This window comes from Tinamus guttatus, unplaced genomic scaffold (genome assembly GCF_059628265.1).
Source record: "Tinamus guttatus ecotype Peru unplaced genomic scaffold, ASM5962826v1 Tinamus_guttatus_pri_ptg000517l, whole genome shotgun sequence".
Lineage (NCBI taxonomy): Eukaryota > Metazoa > Chordata > Aves > Tinamiformes > Tinamidae > Tinamus > Tinamus guttatus.
In genome coordinates, this window is record NW_028289051.1 from 622,413 (window position 1) to 637,892 (window position 15,480).

The following is a 15,480-nucleotide window of genomic DNA, read 5'->3' on the forward strand; positions in this document are numbered from 1 at the left end:
ATGCCGGGAGCGGTAGGCTGCAGAGGGCGAGGCCTTGGCCGCCCGCGGGCCCTGCTCCCTCCCGCCGCCGGCAGCGGCGCCGAAGCGATGCGCGGCGCCGGGGCGGGCGGCCTCGAGCGGCTGCTGCTGCTGCCGCTGCTAGCGGCAGCGGCGGCCGCGGCCACGGGGCAGCCCCGGCCCAGCGTGGTGCTGGTGGCCTCCGACTCCTTCGTGAGTACCCCGGGCGCAAGGCCCGGGCCGTTGGGCGGCGGTTGAGCGGCCGTTGACAGGACGGCCCCGTCCCACCTGGCGGGCTCGCGAGCGCCGTGTGGGCATCGTAGTCAGGTTTTAACGGGTATAACTTTTGTTGCTTTAAATCTGTCAGGTGGGTTTCTGCAACTGGAGTTGTGTAGGAGCCACTAGGAACGTTTTTATGAGCTCTCTCTCTTTCTTTTTTATAACACTCATAAATATGTTTTAGTCCCACAGAGAGGTAAAAAGAGGAACATCCTTTTCATATTTCTAAGGTTAAAGGCAGCCTGTTTTGTTCTAAGTTGGTAACATGATAACATCTTGTGTTGTCCTTTGGGGTTTCACCGTGACTCACTTGCTAGAGAGGAATTTGTGACTGTTTTAAGCATCTCATTATTTTAAAGGCAAAATGCCACAGATGGTAAGGCATTAAGGTCTTGCATCTCTTGAGACTGTGGATGGTCAAAGGTCTCCGGTTGTTTCTAGGTAGTGGCTTCAGTGAAGCAGTTGGGGTATTTTTTGTTTTATTTTGTTTCCCTGCTCAGTATGTGACCTGCAGAACATTTTTGGTATGCTGGTGATGCTTGTCACCCATGCGTGGGCATAAGCAAGTTAGCACAGAGCAGCCATCATTTGTCAGCTACTGTACTATGGGTTGCAGTACGTGAACTCCTCTCCCTTAATAAAAATAAGATAATTAGTAGGGCTGACTGTATGTGCTAGAGGTAAGGTTTTACATGCTGGCATTTATGTTGCAGAGGCTCATAAGGTGATTCATACACATTTGGGCATAGGCTTTGCTGCCAATGAGCCAGTAGGTGGTGAATTTGTAGCGTAAGTTGGATGCACTCTGCTGTCCACCTACTGCTATTGCAAAGGAGTGCTGTGCAAAACTCAACCGTTAAGCTGCCCCTGTTTTAAGCTATTCATGCCACTGTCACAATGTTAGGGGAGGGTTACTCAGACACTTAGAGCTGCATGGGAGATCTGTTAACATCTTTGCAGGTTCACTCTCAACAGCCCTCTCACCAAAGAGCAGTATAGTTTAAGGCTGGCTGAGTCAAGATATCTTATTGAACCAAAAGAAGAGAAACAAGTGATGGGAAATGACAGTGACAGGGTAAAAAGGAGAAATGAATAAAATGAGAAGTAAGCCACAAGGAAGCCTTTGTGGTCTGTTCTTCATGGAAGAATAGCCTCCCTACAGCTTACTAATCATTTTTCCCAGCCGTAGTTTGAAAGAAGTTCACAGAGGTGTTGTGTGGAATAGGAGGAGGGATATGGAGCACAGCTCTGGTGACACACACGAAGAGGTGCATGTACCATATATGCACCCCTACAGTTGTATTGCTGAAATAACGTAGGCAATAATGCGGAGTACCACTGTTTACGTAGTCCCTTTTCTCCTGCCCCCCCCCCAATTTGATCTGTTTGATTCAGGATGGACGCTTAACATTTCATCCAGGGAATCAGACTGTGGCCTTGCCTTTCATAAATTTCATGAAGCGATATGGCACCGTCTTTCTCAAGGCCTATACCAATTCGCCAATTTGTTGTCCTTCCCGTGCAGGTAGGACCAAACATAATGTCATATGAGAGAAAATGGTAAATTTGGAGGCTTGTCAACTTATGTGCTAATGATGGGCGTACATCAGTTTGGGGTCTTTTTGCTTTCTTCCTTAGTAAGACTCAAATTTTTCAGTGTGCTTCTGATATTTGGGCCCTCTCTATTTTCTGCTTTTCATGCTTCTTCTTTTAATGTTCCAGTTTGCTTTTCACAATACTTCTGAGCTCCTAAATTGCTTTGCAAACTTCTCTGAAGTGTAGGTATTTTTTAAAAAACCTTTAAGATTTTTATTTAAATTGTCAGTTTGCCAGCTGCACTGCTGAAGCTGCCCTCAGAACTACTCTTCCTTCCTAGTCCAAAGGTATATCTTCACTGCCGTCAAGAAGAATAACAACAGCTGAATAAATGAGTAGCTTTTGGTAGTAAATAAAACTTTTCTTTTTTTCCAGCTATGTGGAGTGGTCTTTTCACTCACTTAACCGAATCTTGGAATAACTTCAAAGGCCTAGATCCAGGTTATGTAACGTGGATGGATCTTCTGCAGAAACATGGCTACCACACAAAGAAGTTTGGGAAAATAGACTATACTTCTGGACATCATTCAGTGAGGTAAGGAGATAGACTGTCCTCCTGTGGTATGGACAGGAGCAAATAAATCATGTAATAGTTTGGGAAGTGGCTTTTGTCCCTGGGTGAAATGGTAGTAGCGTTTATTTAAGAGAAATTGTATAATGAACGTAGCGGGTCTTGCAAAGTTATGAAGCAAGCATAGCTGATGCAGATGCACTTTGTCCTTTATCATTGTTTGGAAGATGAAGATCAAAATTGTAGTTTTGTTCAACATGAAAGAACAGAACAGAACATACTGCTTTTCATTGACAAAGTACTTTTAAAATATTACCTGCTTGAGAAGAAAGTTAGTTACCTAATTTAATAAAACTTCTCCAGTTTTAGATGATGAAAAAATGCTTTTCCTTCCTTTTTTTTTCCCCTCTCTTTTTTTTTTTTTTCTCCCAAGTGGCAAGTTTTTACTGGAAACAAGGGATTAATTAATTGCAGACTTGCAGCAAAAGCTTATGATGTTCCTGTGTATTTCCTCTACTAAAGAGTGTATATATTTAAGTACTGCTAATGCTTCTCTGTTGCCTCTGCTTATTCCTCCACTTAATAACTTACTATCTAAGCTAAGAACAGATGGATGTTCTTCCTCAGGTCTTTTGCTTTAGAATCTTATTTTAAGACTGCCTTATCCCTAACACTTCTCTTTTTCAGTAAGAAACAATTAAATATACAACATGCTAAAAGCCAACTGCTTATAATATTATTTTGATTCTTCGTGCTTGTTATGCATAATACCGTTATTATCAGCAGGGAACATAAGAGAACAGTAAGATGAATGCTTGCAGTTGTTTGTGTTGTTGTAGGTTAAAGATAGCTTGTTGTGACTATCCCAGGCATTTGTGTTGTTTAGAAGAGTGTAGTTGATCTTAACAATGTACTGTGAGGTGCCAGTTATAGAACTTTTTTTTTGAGAAAGCAAAGGATTGAATTTTTGTATTTAATAATAGAAGTGATGCTAGCAATTTACAGAGATGTTCATATCTATAGTGGAAGTTCTTAAAAAATTTTGTGCAGACTTAGGTGACTATTATGACATCTTTCAAATTCCAGCCCACGATAAAACTGATGGACTTTTATTACTCTCAACAGTCAACTTTTATATGAAATGAAACCTGCAGTTATGACATAGCCATATAATCACATAATATGACCACATAGTTTATATTCTCATGAGGCTGAATGATGCTTCAAAGGTAACTGAAAGAAACTGAAGTATAGGTAGGTCCTCATCCTGTAGCAGCCTCTAATGCAAATCTCTGATTTTTTTTTAAACTTGCCTTTTAGTGAGAGATTGAGACCTTTATTTAAAAAGATCAGGCCCTTATAGTTACTTGAATAAATGTAAATGGAGATTGAGAATGAACTAATATCTGTGCAGACATTAAAATCTTAAGTAGATAATTAACTAATCTGTAAGTAGTGGGGAAGAGTTGTTATGAAGGTTTCTGATCGTTGTTGAAATAATTAGAAGCGCCCTGTTTTTTTAATTTCTTGTTAAAAAAGAGAATAGCAAAGGGATATAAAAAGGTCAGTTAGCATGGGAAGGATGCTAGGTTCAGTGGAAACCACCTTGTTCCAAAAAATGGATTTAATATAACACAGTGGGCAGTATTACTTCTTTAGAAACTTACCTCATATGATTTTTGCTTAAACAACAACATCAAAACTGCTCCCACACCCCACACAGATAGCTTAAAAAAAAAAAAAACTTTCCTGCTTTTCCTGCTGCAATATTAAGTTATTTATTTGTATGGTATAAACAGATTTTGCCTTTTCCTAATTCTTGCAAACAATGCATTGCAAAGACAAATAAATCCTCTCTTTACATAGAATCACAGAATCACAGGATGGTTGAGGTTGGAGGGGACCTCTAGTGATCATCTAGTCCAACCCCCTGCTCAAGCAGGAACACCTAAACAATATCTGCATGCTACAGAAGACTGTATTGAATGTGTCCTAAAACTGTTCCTGAAAACATACCTTAAAACAGAGAGGAAACAGCCAGACCTGATCCTAGATATGGAAGTTTACATATCTCTAAAACAGAAATCCGTAATGAAATATACTCAGTACCCATTTGATTGTGACTTATTTGTAAGATGATTAATCATAGCTGCATGATCTGAGGAAAAAGGCTACTAGGAAATACTTACAATGAAATATGTATGAATGTGCATACTTATATATATAGAAAGAAAGGTCTAGATCTTCAGCCTCCTGACGTTGAATATGTAAACCTCTGCTAACTACCTGTCAAAAAGACTCCAGTTGTCCCTTTGAATGTTAGTGACTGTCTTCATGTAAGAATTAAAATAGAGATAGGGATTGGCTATCAAAAATCGGCTATTTTAACTTATAATAGTAACTCATTAAGCTTTATCTTCATTGTTTAAACGTTGTTATTTTCCCATCCTTTATTTCTTACTCGCTTTATCCATTCTATGCTTGTTATATTCAGAATACTGTCTCCTAGCAAAGGAGGTGTGATCCTCCTTCATCAGAGTAAGGATTCAGTTCTGAAGATTTTGAGTAATTACTTGTTGAGTCCTTGCTCTTTAAGTTTAAATTCAGAGGTTGAATTTAATATATATTGCTCTCTCCTCTTTTTTTTTTTCTCGTTCATCCACCTAACGTTTTGAAGATATATATTACTGTCTGTCTTTTTCTCTTCCTCTGCCGCAGGATAAGTGCTCCTCTTGCATGTGTCAGGACAATGTCTATGTTACTCCAGAATGAAGGAATGGCCTGAAGTTTTGGGGGGTTTTGTTTGTCTGTTTGTTTAGCTTTGTCCTAACCTCACTCTGAGTGGATAATCAGACTGATCTGTGGCCTAGCTAATGTATTTCTCAGTATAGATGGAACTGCCTGGGTTTTAATTTATGCCCATTACCCCCTGTCCTGTCACTGGCCACCACCAAGAAGAGTTTGGCCCCAACATTATGACATTGTATGTAGTCTGAGATATGTACACACAGAACAACGCCATCAGTTAATTTTTATATTTACCAAATACATATTTATTGAGAATATTTCTCTCTAGGTGGTCAAGCTAATTACGTTTGTTGTGAATAATTCAGTTAACCCTGTTTATCTCAAAAGCATGCATAAATCTAAATAAGACTATCAACAATAAAATATTTTTCATTGTTACAAATAATCTTAGTAGTTCTTCTGGAAGTTAAAAATATACTATTAAAATTCCTGAGTGAAAGCTGTTTGATGTTTTTTAATATTCATAATGACATGTTTTAAGGAAAGTACATGATCAGATGTAGAGCAATTTCCTTTTTTTAATCATTTCTATGGTGATATTAAAATTTCCACAAACAAAGTGAAGATTAGTAGATATTTTAAATGGAATGTTTCTTTCCAACCTTTGTTTATGACAGTTTTGGAGTCATTCACTCTGGCAAAGAAATAGGACATCTGCGGCTTAAATTTCTGAGTATTTGCAGAGAGGCAACAGTTGTAATGATATTAAAAAATCTGTTCCAAAAATATTTTATCATTGAAGTGGTGTCTTTTCCACCCCCCTGCTCCTTCCTCCCTAAAACTTTACTACTTGATAGTATTTATTGACCATATCAAAAGGAATTGTACAGGATAAATCACTCTTATGGATTTTTGTCCTAAGTGATAGTCTTTAAAAAAAGCTAAAGAAATACAACCCAAAAAACCAAATATTGCTTCTAACAGCAGCTACCCCAGGAAGTTACTTCTGAAGGACTTTTTCTAATAAAAATCCAAGGTCTTTTTTTTTGCCAGAAGAATGGCATATGAATCAGTGGCAAAATGTGAAGCAAGGTCAACAAGATACAGGTGGTATTTACGAATGTTATCTTGTAGAGGCAGGAAGACTTTTATCCTAAGCTATAATATAAAAAAAGATCAGAAGTAGAAAGATATGACTAAAGCTGTAAGTATACAGTAACTATTGGTTAACATGGTACAACTTCCTTTATATAGAAGTTACAAATAGAATGATCTAGAACAATTCTCCTTGAATTCTTAGCTTTTTATGTGGGGGAAAAGAGAAGAAAACACTTTCCACTGAATATGTATCTTGCGTATTTGTTTTTAGCAACCGTGTGGAAGCCTGGACCAGGGATGTTGACTTCCTGCTCCGACAAGAAGGGAGACCCATGGTCAAACTTACTGGGAATAAGACACACATAAGAGTGATGGAAAGAGATTGGCAGAACACTGATAAAGCAGTAAATTGGATAAAGGAAGAAGCTATTAACTTTACTCAGCCATTTGTTCTTTACTTAGGATTAAATTTACCACATCCATATCCATCACCGTCTACAGGAGAAAATTTTGGATCCTCTACATTTTTAACATCTCCCTATTGGCTTAAAAAGGTATGTGAAGATGAAATTAAAGTATAAATTCATTTTTAACTGGATTATAAAAGGCATTTTATTCTTCCCAGGATTTTCAGGCCAGACTCAATTTTCGTATTCCAGTTCACTGTAAGAAATGTTTGAATGAGATATTAAATTTCCAATTTAAGACTGAACAAATAGAAGTGAAGAATTTCTGTTGTTTATGGGAAATGAGAAGGTTTGTTGGAGGTAGTTGCTAATTCGGTAAAGAAATTTCTGATTCAATGGCTAGAAACATATTAAACTATATCTTAAACTATGAAATAGTTGCTATACTAAGTACTAGTCTCAAGTTCATTGTTTAAGGGGTGCTCCATACGATGCTTGGTACAAATGATGTCATATGAAATTAGTCTGTCTGATTTTTATAGTCAGAGTTTGAGTTTGCACGGACCACTAAACTAGAACCTGAAGCAGTAAGGTATTGTTTAAATCTGCCTTTTCTGCTAACTGCTTTCCTTCCTAGCCAAACTCTTTCATTTTTTTCCAGAATGAAGATAAGTCCCATTATTTCCGTATGTGCAAAGTCAACAGATATTATAGGGTCCTGGGTGTCATAATCTGTCACAAAACTATATGTAGATTGCCACAGCTTTCACTGCCTAAAAGGCATTGAGATTTTCTATAGCTGGATAACTGAGAATTTGGTTTGAAAAGACTTTACACTTACTTCAGAAAACATATGCAGTTTATGTAACTTTTTTTTGGCCTATTCTACTTGGGGAACTGCAAAACCTATATATCTAAGTGTCACAAAAATACAGAGATTTGGCAAAAAAGGATATACAGGTTATGGTTAAAAGATGTAGATTCTTCTATTCTAGTAATAGTCCGAATTTTGTGGGGAGAAAAAAAGCAGGAAAGAATCCTCTTTTTTTGCAAAAAGCAAGACCAGGTTGAATATTAAGGAAAACTTCCCAGGTGCTAATTGCAAGGACAGAGAAGGCTTTTTCAGGAAGTTGTAATACCCACTTTCCGTGGGTTTTAGAACAAATTAGTTATAACCTCTCTGACAAGTGTTAAACTTGATCCAAGTCATGGACTTGGGCTTCCTCATTTCTTGACGTCCTCAAGAAATGTCTTGCTGTATCTCAAGAACCTCCAGTAATGGGAAGATGTCTGAAGCAGCTATCTGCTCTCCTTTAATCTTGCCTGGTTTCTTGTAGCCAATTTCCCATAGGCCTTGAGGAAACTCTGGGTTTGGTATGTCTGTTTCGAGTGGTACAAAGCTGGGGTTTATGGCTTTTGTTGTTATGAGCTTGTTGACTCTGCTATCTTGCCATCTGTTGAGACACCTGGGCTGCTGCATGTGAAATAAGCCTTGGGGCAGGAGGACCGGTGCTGAGCCACACCTGTAACTCCCTGCAGGAGGTCCCTACAGGACCAAACTGATGGTGTTAAGGAGGAAACTTTATCTGAGCTCTAAATATGTTATTGTGTATCTTCTACTGCATGAGATTTGCTAGTATCACATTTCTCAAGATAAAGGCAAATCAGGTATATACCTCTGACTAGGAAGTAGTGCTGTCTTTACCATGCCTGGGTTAAAACCCACCCTGTGTGGATTTGGAACTGGAACTGTATGATAGGGAGGAAAGTCAGGCTTTGGTCACAAGCTACAGGACCAGCTGGAGCCTGGAGAGCTCTTTCTGCTTCTGAATTCTCACTTCTGAAATCACAGCTTTCCTACTGGCCCAAAGCAAATAAAGCGTGGGGTGCTCCATGCAGTCCCTTTCTGTTTTGTATTAGATTTACCCATCCATTCAAGATCATCTCTTGCTGCTATATGGGTAATTTTAGCAACTGATAGCATAGAGCCTGTGAAATATCTTATGAAATGTCTTATTTGAATTAAAACACATGGGGAAAAAAAACGCTAGTATAGTTTTTTGGTTTGTGTTGCACACTGCTGCAAATACCTCTTTGTACATGTCTTGACAATTTGAGTTTCTCAGCACTTTAAAGGGCAAATATCTAGTGTCTTTGATTTGCTTATTTAACAGAACTTGCTTCTGCATGGTCATAATCTTGGTTTCAGCTCTGATTGCTAAAGAAGATTTTTTTTTTTAGAGCAAAATGAGAGCAACGGGTGTGCTTTTAATAGTCAATAAAGCCATTTTTTTCCATATGAATATTACATTCTTTTCTTTAACTCTGTAATTCAGAAACAATTAGCGTTCTCTCATAGCATTCTCTTAAGTATATAAAGTGCTACAAGTGTGACTGTCTAGGCAAAATACATGCATTACAATTTGAAACTCTAAAGCTGGCACTTACATACCCAATCTGTATAAATGCTAATTTGAATATACACATTACATTACATGTAATGATTGGATCATATTTTTTAGACTCAAAATGATTTTACATGTTTCCTTTATAACTAAAGAGCTTGACATCTTTAGAAAAAGATAGAATTGTATTGGAAAATTGGATTACTCTAGTGAATTTTTTTTATCAGGATACCAAGACTTGTCACCCACTCTTCTGGAGATCTTCTCAGTAAATTTCCATGTTGCTCCTTAGGCTCATATAACACATGGTCTTTTTTTGATACATGTGTCTCATAGTCATCCTTTTATGAGGCATTATGCCAGTACTTCTGTAATTACTCTCCAATTTGGTTCTAGAATTTTTTTTCTACAGTATATCTCTTTTTTAAAAAAATATAAGCAAAGCACTTATTTCTGGCTCCTATCCTTAGTTTCTAGATGATTTTTGTAGCCCTCTTTTCTAATTAAATGACTTGATACCTGAGAAAACAGAGGGAAAATACGAAAGAGGTAGCAATACCATGTAACAGAGAAGCAGCTGGTCTTCCCTGGACCAGAACTTTAATACCATTAATTTATACTTTAAAGTTTTTAATTAAATGTATTTGTAAAAAGAAAATAATAATTCACTGCCTGAAGTAATTTAATTTTCACTTATTTTTAGGTATCATATGAAGCTATTAAAATTCCCAAGTGGTCTTCTCTTTCAGAGATGCATCCAGTAGACTATTACTCATCTTACACCAAGAATTGCACAGGAGAGTTTACAAATGAAGAAGTGAGGAATATCAGAGCATTTTATTATGCCATGTGTGCAGAGACAGATGCCATGCTTGGTAGGTAATGTTTCATAATACTGTGGAGGGGAGTTGTTTTGTTTTAAGAAAATGCTGGTATGGCAGGTCTTTTGAAAGTAACAATTCAGATTTGGGAGTAAGTCACTCTCTATATAGCTTAATATTTATGATAAACAACTGCACAACTCTTAAGGCTATGTGAATTCAGGGCAAGTTGAAAAATACTAACAAGAGAAAGGAAAAAAAAAAAAAAAAAGGAGAGAAACATAAATGTGGGGACTCAAGCAGTTTCCCTGGAGATAGATGTTATGAGCAAAGATTGATCATGGAATGGATGAAAACTACTACTCGTGGATTAAACCATAAAGTTGAGCTTCCATATTAGCTTCCGTATTACCAGCATATTAGTGAAAATTTAAAAAGAAAAAAAAAAGCATTCAGAATTCTTCAGAGTTTGTTGTCAGACCTATATAGGTAAAAGTTATAATGCAAATTAGTCTTAATTAGTAGTGTTTTATTTCTTAGTTTGACAGGTGACAGTAAAAGAACAAGAATTTATTTGTATTCTAATATGAATAAGTTAATATTTTAGCAATGATAAAATGATAAACTATTTTTTAAAGATGCATAGGATTGATCTTTTGCATTTATAATTGAAGAGATCAACAAGGTCCTGACAGGTTTGAGGAAATTAAAATGTTGCAGAGTAACCCTGTACTAGTATTTAATTCAGAGATGTATTTTAAGCTGGTAACTAGTTTCTTTAAGCAAGAATCATCCCAAGGAATTAACATTAAAGATGTGCAAGTGTTTTGCTTAATTACTAATTTCATTGATCCTGATTCTGTCTTCCTTGCATAAGCCTAAGGGCTCCTGTGGGGAATCAGGCACAGGAAAGGGAGACATTTGCTGATTAGGTACAAGAACCATTGGGAATCTGTCACACTAAATCTAGTATGCTGACTTCTGCTGCCCTGTTTTACTTCAGGTGTAGGAACTGTCTATTACCAGTTATGATGGAAACTATCCAAAGGCTCCTGTAACAAAAATGCATCCCATCTTCTGGTACATCCTCACCCTTTGAAAGTTTTACAGCTGTTGTCCCAGCTCCCTCCACAGCTCACTGGGAGGGAGACACCTGCAGCCACATCTACTACTAGGTGTTGTTCAGGACTGGAGTCTTTGGGCTCTGCCTTCTATGGCAGAGAAAAGATTTTCAAGACCTTTGAACAGGATGCTCCAGAATTTGCAGGCTGCCCTGGAGATACACAGAATTTTTAAGGAATTTTCTGAACATATTTTCCAATATCTTGTTGCAGGTAAGATTATTTCAGCTCTGAGAGATACCAGGCTTCTAAAGCAAACAATCATCATATTCACTGCAGACCATGGAGAACTTGCTATGGACCACCGGCAGTTCTATAAAATGAGCATGTATGAAGGGAGTTCCCATGTTCCTCTTTTAGTTATGGGGCCAGGCATCAGACAGCAACTGCAAATATCAAATGTGGTATCTCTTGTGGATATTTATCCTACTATGCTTGGTGAGTTGCATCATTTCAAATGGAATTAAAGTTTTTCTCAGTTGCTAATTATTATTGTGCATCTCTATTACAGCTGGAATTAGATCTGCACTTTCTGAAGCAAGTTAGAAGTACCAACATAATCAGAAGTAACATTTTACTTGAGGAATGTGCATTCAGATTGATAGAAAATGCAAAAGGAGATAAAAGAATTAAATAAGGGAGCTAAAGATATTCGTTATCACTGTTACCATCATTGACACAATTACAGAGACAGTTTCCTATCTTACAAATGCAAGTAATATTTTTAACAGATAATTCTGTATGTAGTCAGTCAGACATGCTTTAGAAATCAATAATCCTTACTAGTCTTAATATCTAGCAATTTACTACAGAAAATATTTTGTAAGTACATCCAGAGATGGGTTTAAAGCTCCAGGGACGTTAACTTATTACCTTATCAGAGGAATTTCTAAGGGCCATGTGTAAAAAAATATAAAGACCAGGAAAAAAGAAGAAGCCAAACAAACAACTTTCTAAAGCAATCTCCAAAGTTCTTTATTTAAAAAGTGTCAGGTGTGCATTGCAATTGCCTGAGGGAATCTGGTACAGTAGGTAAAAATGTACTTCTGTAAGTAGGAACCAGTGTAGAATCCTTCTGTATATTTTTTGTTGGTCTTTATGATACGTTTGGAGCTCCAGTGGAAAAGCTGGAGCTATTGAAGGCCTCAGCCTGGAAAATTCTTTTCATTTGAAAAGTCTTCACAGTGGCTCCACTTGATACCTTTAGCAGTGTAGGAATCCAGAAGTCATATCTTCTTTGTATTTTTGCATTTTTTCAGACTTAGTATGCATTTGTTCAAGTTTTTAGACAATACACTGTAGGCTATGGAATTTATATGTTACATATCTTCCTACTGCTAACTCAAACACAGCCTCAAAGTGTATTTATTTACTGGAGCAAGAGCTACAGATTAATGACAGTTTTATGTACTGCAGAAACAAAACAGGAGAAAAGCGGAGATATGTGCTGCTAAAGGGAAAAAGTCACATATAGGCAATCTATATGTACTGGATGTCACTGTAAGAACTTCATAAAGCAGGAGATAAAATACTCCTCCAGTCCTTTGCAAAACGGAAAATGTTGATGACTAAATGCTATGTTCAAATGCCAAGAAGGGTGGTGAAAAGTAGTAGTACTTTCAATACTCCGTTTTTGGGAAGCCCCAAAGTTTATGTAACATAGGTGGGATTCTCAACCATGTTTTCCAGGATATGCCAGAAGATCTTTGTAGACTTCTGATATTGACTTTATCTACAGCTAGAGTCACTTGCCCTGTAAGTTGATGAAGTGGGGCTATCCATGTTGGAGCATCTTCCCAGGACCATCTGGTAGGCTGTAGTGTTTTCTGCATGCACACTACATATCTTCAGCCCTACCAGAGCAGCACAGTTCCTCAGCTGCCCTACCTGAAAGACGGTGATAACTATAATGACCACTTCTTGTGAAGTGTTTTGTTATTCATTGATGAAGAATGCTCGACAAGAACTTAGCATCCTTACTATCAAAGTAAAGGTTATGCCAGGTAGATTCCACATCTGTGTTGCATGTAGAGCTTTTAGGGTTCTTTACATTGATCTATATATCCTACCTGAGGAAGTCAGGGCGGAAGGAAGGGTATCAACTCATGAATAAGAAGATGAAGAAGCAGCAGCTATCACTGGTGGTTTTAACATCAGTTTTAACAAACATCTGTAGGGATTGACACAGTCGAAACTGCATTTGGTCAAGATGATGGGCAGATGATCTCTTAAAGTTCCTTTAAGAGTATTTATTATTTTTTACAGATCTTTCCTGCAGCAGAATTGCTGTTCAAACACCCATAATCTTACATTAGTCTTTTTAAATCAAGATAACGGTATTAGCGTGCTGTGTTTCTCTTTGCTTAGATATAGCAAGAATTCCTGTTCAGCAGAACCTCAGTGGATATTCTCTTATGCCCCTGTTACTTGAAGAGGCAGAAAATGAAGTGTCAACTAGAAAGCCTCGGCCTCCATGGGTACTGAGTGAGTTTCATGGCTGCAATGTGAATTCTTCCACATACATGCTCCGAACGGACACATGGAAGTATATCACATACTCTGATGGCAATTCAGTACTTCCACAACTCTTCGGTGTGTTATAATTTCTTATATCCTAGTTGACTGATTGATTTATCTAAATGTAACTTGGCTCTTAAATGACTTTTTGTTTGTTCTAGACCTATCTGCTGATCCAGATGAATTAGAAAACATTGCCATGAAGTTCCCAGTAGTTGTGCATTCCTTGGACAAAATACTTCGCTCCATAGTAAACTATCCAAAGGTTTCTTCTTCTGTTCAGGAGTATAATAAGAGACAATTTATCAGCTGGAGACAAAGTTTGGGTCAGAATTACTCAAATGTTATTGCCAACCTCAGGTGGCATCAGGACTGGTTAAAGGAACCAAAAAAATATGAGGATGCAATTGACAAGTGGCTCAATCAGAGGCAACACCAATAAATAAATACGCTGTTGACTCTGTGCAAAACAACCCAGTTTTGATACAATGGAGAATATGAAGACATTATGCATTTGCTCTAATAATGCTGTAGTTCAAGTATTAAAATTACAGAGTTATATAAACTATTTAAGGAAAAATGCCCCCCAAATTACAGTTTTGAATTAGAAAGCCAAAGGCATTTCATATTACTAGCCAGCTCACCAAATCTAGATTGTACCAGATGTTGTTACTCTGTAATATCTAAGTATGTAGAAGAAAGATAGTGGATAATTAGTAATTAAATGTATGGAATATTATAGTTTTTTGCAAAAATGAGCAAAGTGTAATCCAATAAAAGCCAACAGGATTTTGCATTTCTACAGACAGATTAAAGGAAGGACTACAAAGTATAGTGTTGTGGGATACTGATTATAATGATATATGCTGGAGCTAACTTTGGATCATGACAGATTTTAAATCTGCAATGAGCATACATACCTCTGCCTTAAAGATTCTGCAGAGGTTAAAACTTAATCAAAAAGGTAACAGCTAGTATTGGTCTGCACATAAATGCAGTTTAGTCAAGCATTTATCGTGTCTGTATTCCTTTTGTACCCCTTGGTGATTTTTCTGCCCTTTAAAGATGTGCCTTCCAATCTCTGGCACTTGGATCTGGTAATTGTAACTTCTTCCTGTTCAAAATTTCCTAATAGACATTATTTGCTGTTCAGTGAACATGTTTAAAAGTGGAGAGAAAAATACTACTGTTTTGGGGTTTGTTTGTTTGTTTGTTTGTTTTTTTAAGGAAAAAAAATAAAAGTGACTAGAACTGTTCTCTGAATAGTTCCCAGTGTGATTTGGGTAGCGTAAGACAAAAATGTATTGAATAAATGCCCATTCTGCCATTTACATCCTGCAAATACATGTCATGAATGAATGCAAAAGTAGAACCTGAAATACATACAGAGGGAATACAATTGTATCTTGAAAAAAAAAAGGATAAAAAGGACTTTTTTGCATTTTTCCAGGTATGCGACAAAAACAAGGCAGTTTTGGAAATGAGAAAGTTTAGCTAATAACTCCTGTTTAATTAAATGCATACTTGTAGCAGCACTTGCATTTGCTCATTCTTGAATGCAGTTGTTGCTGCTATAGTAACAACTCAGAATGACATTATACTTTATACCTAAATGTTATCTGGAATCCATAATGAAATACACAGGAGCAACAGCAAGCTAGTAGAAGTAAACATGAAAAATGCATGTACTTTTTGATGGCTGAGCACTGTATATTCATTTTGTAAACTGCTTGCTAAGGTATAATTAGGTATATATTTATGTATATTTTAGCTATATTTTTGCAGTCACAGAATAGGAAGACTAATCTTGCACTACTAACAGCTATGTTAGCTTTTTCTCCTCCTTTTCTTTTTTGAGCAAAGAACAAATTAAACGTGCCAATATACCTTTAAGATCTGCAATTGAAAATGATTAAATTAAGTGATCACATTACTCTCCAGAGTCCTGGACAGAATGCAGTATTTGCTGTTCAAAATACA

General features: G+C 37.1%; 1 protein-coding gene across 1 annotated transcript; it reads left to right on the forward strand.

Moving 5' to 3' along the window:
- On the forward strand, positions 1–14,516 carry ARSK (arylsulfatase family member K). Its single transcript, XM_010213870.2, has 8 exons — positions 1–210; positions 1,672–1,801; positions 2,248–2,407; positions 6,501–6,783; positions 9,745–9,916; positions 11,197–11,421; positions 13,351–13,575; positions 13,662–14,516. The coding sequence occupies exons 1-8, from the start codon at positions 1–3 to the stop codon at positions 13,940–13,942; spliced, it is 1,686 nt and encodes a 561-aa protein (XP_010212172.2). The 3' UTR covers positions 13,943–14,516.
- The last annotated feature ends 964 nt before the right edge of the window (positions 14,517–15,480 follow it).

Bases quoted from the DNA above. Each gene is read 5' to 3' on its own strand.
- ARSK (XM_010213870.2), top strand. From the start codon at position 1: ATGCCGGGAGCGGTAGGCTGCAGAGGGCGAGGCCTTGGCCGCCCGCGG. The intron at 211-1,671 runs GTGAGTACCCCG...TGTTTGATTCAG, and splicing joins TGGTGGCCTCCGACTCCTTC to GATGGACGCTTAACATTTCA. The intron at 9,917-11,196 runs GTAGGTAATGTT...ATCTTGTTGCAG, and splicing joins AGAGACAGATGCCATGCTTG to GTAAGATTATTTCAGCTCTG.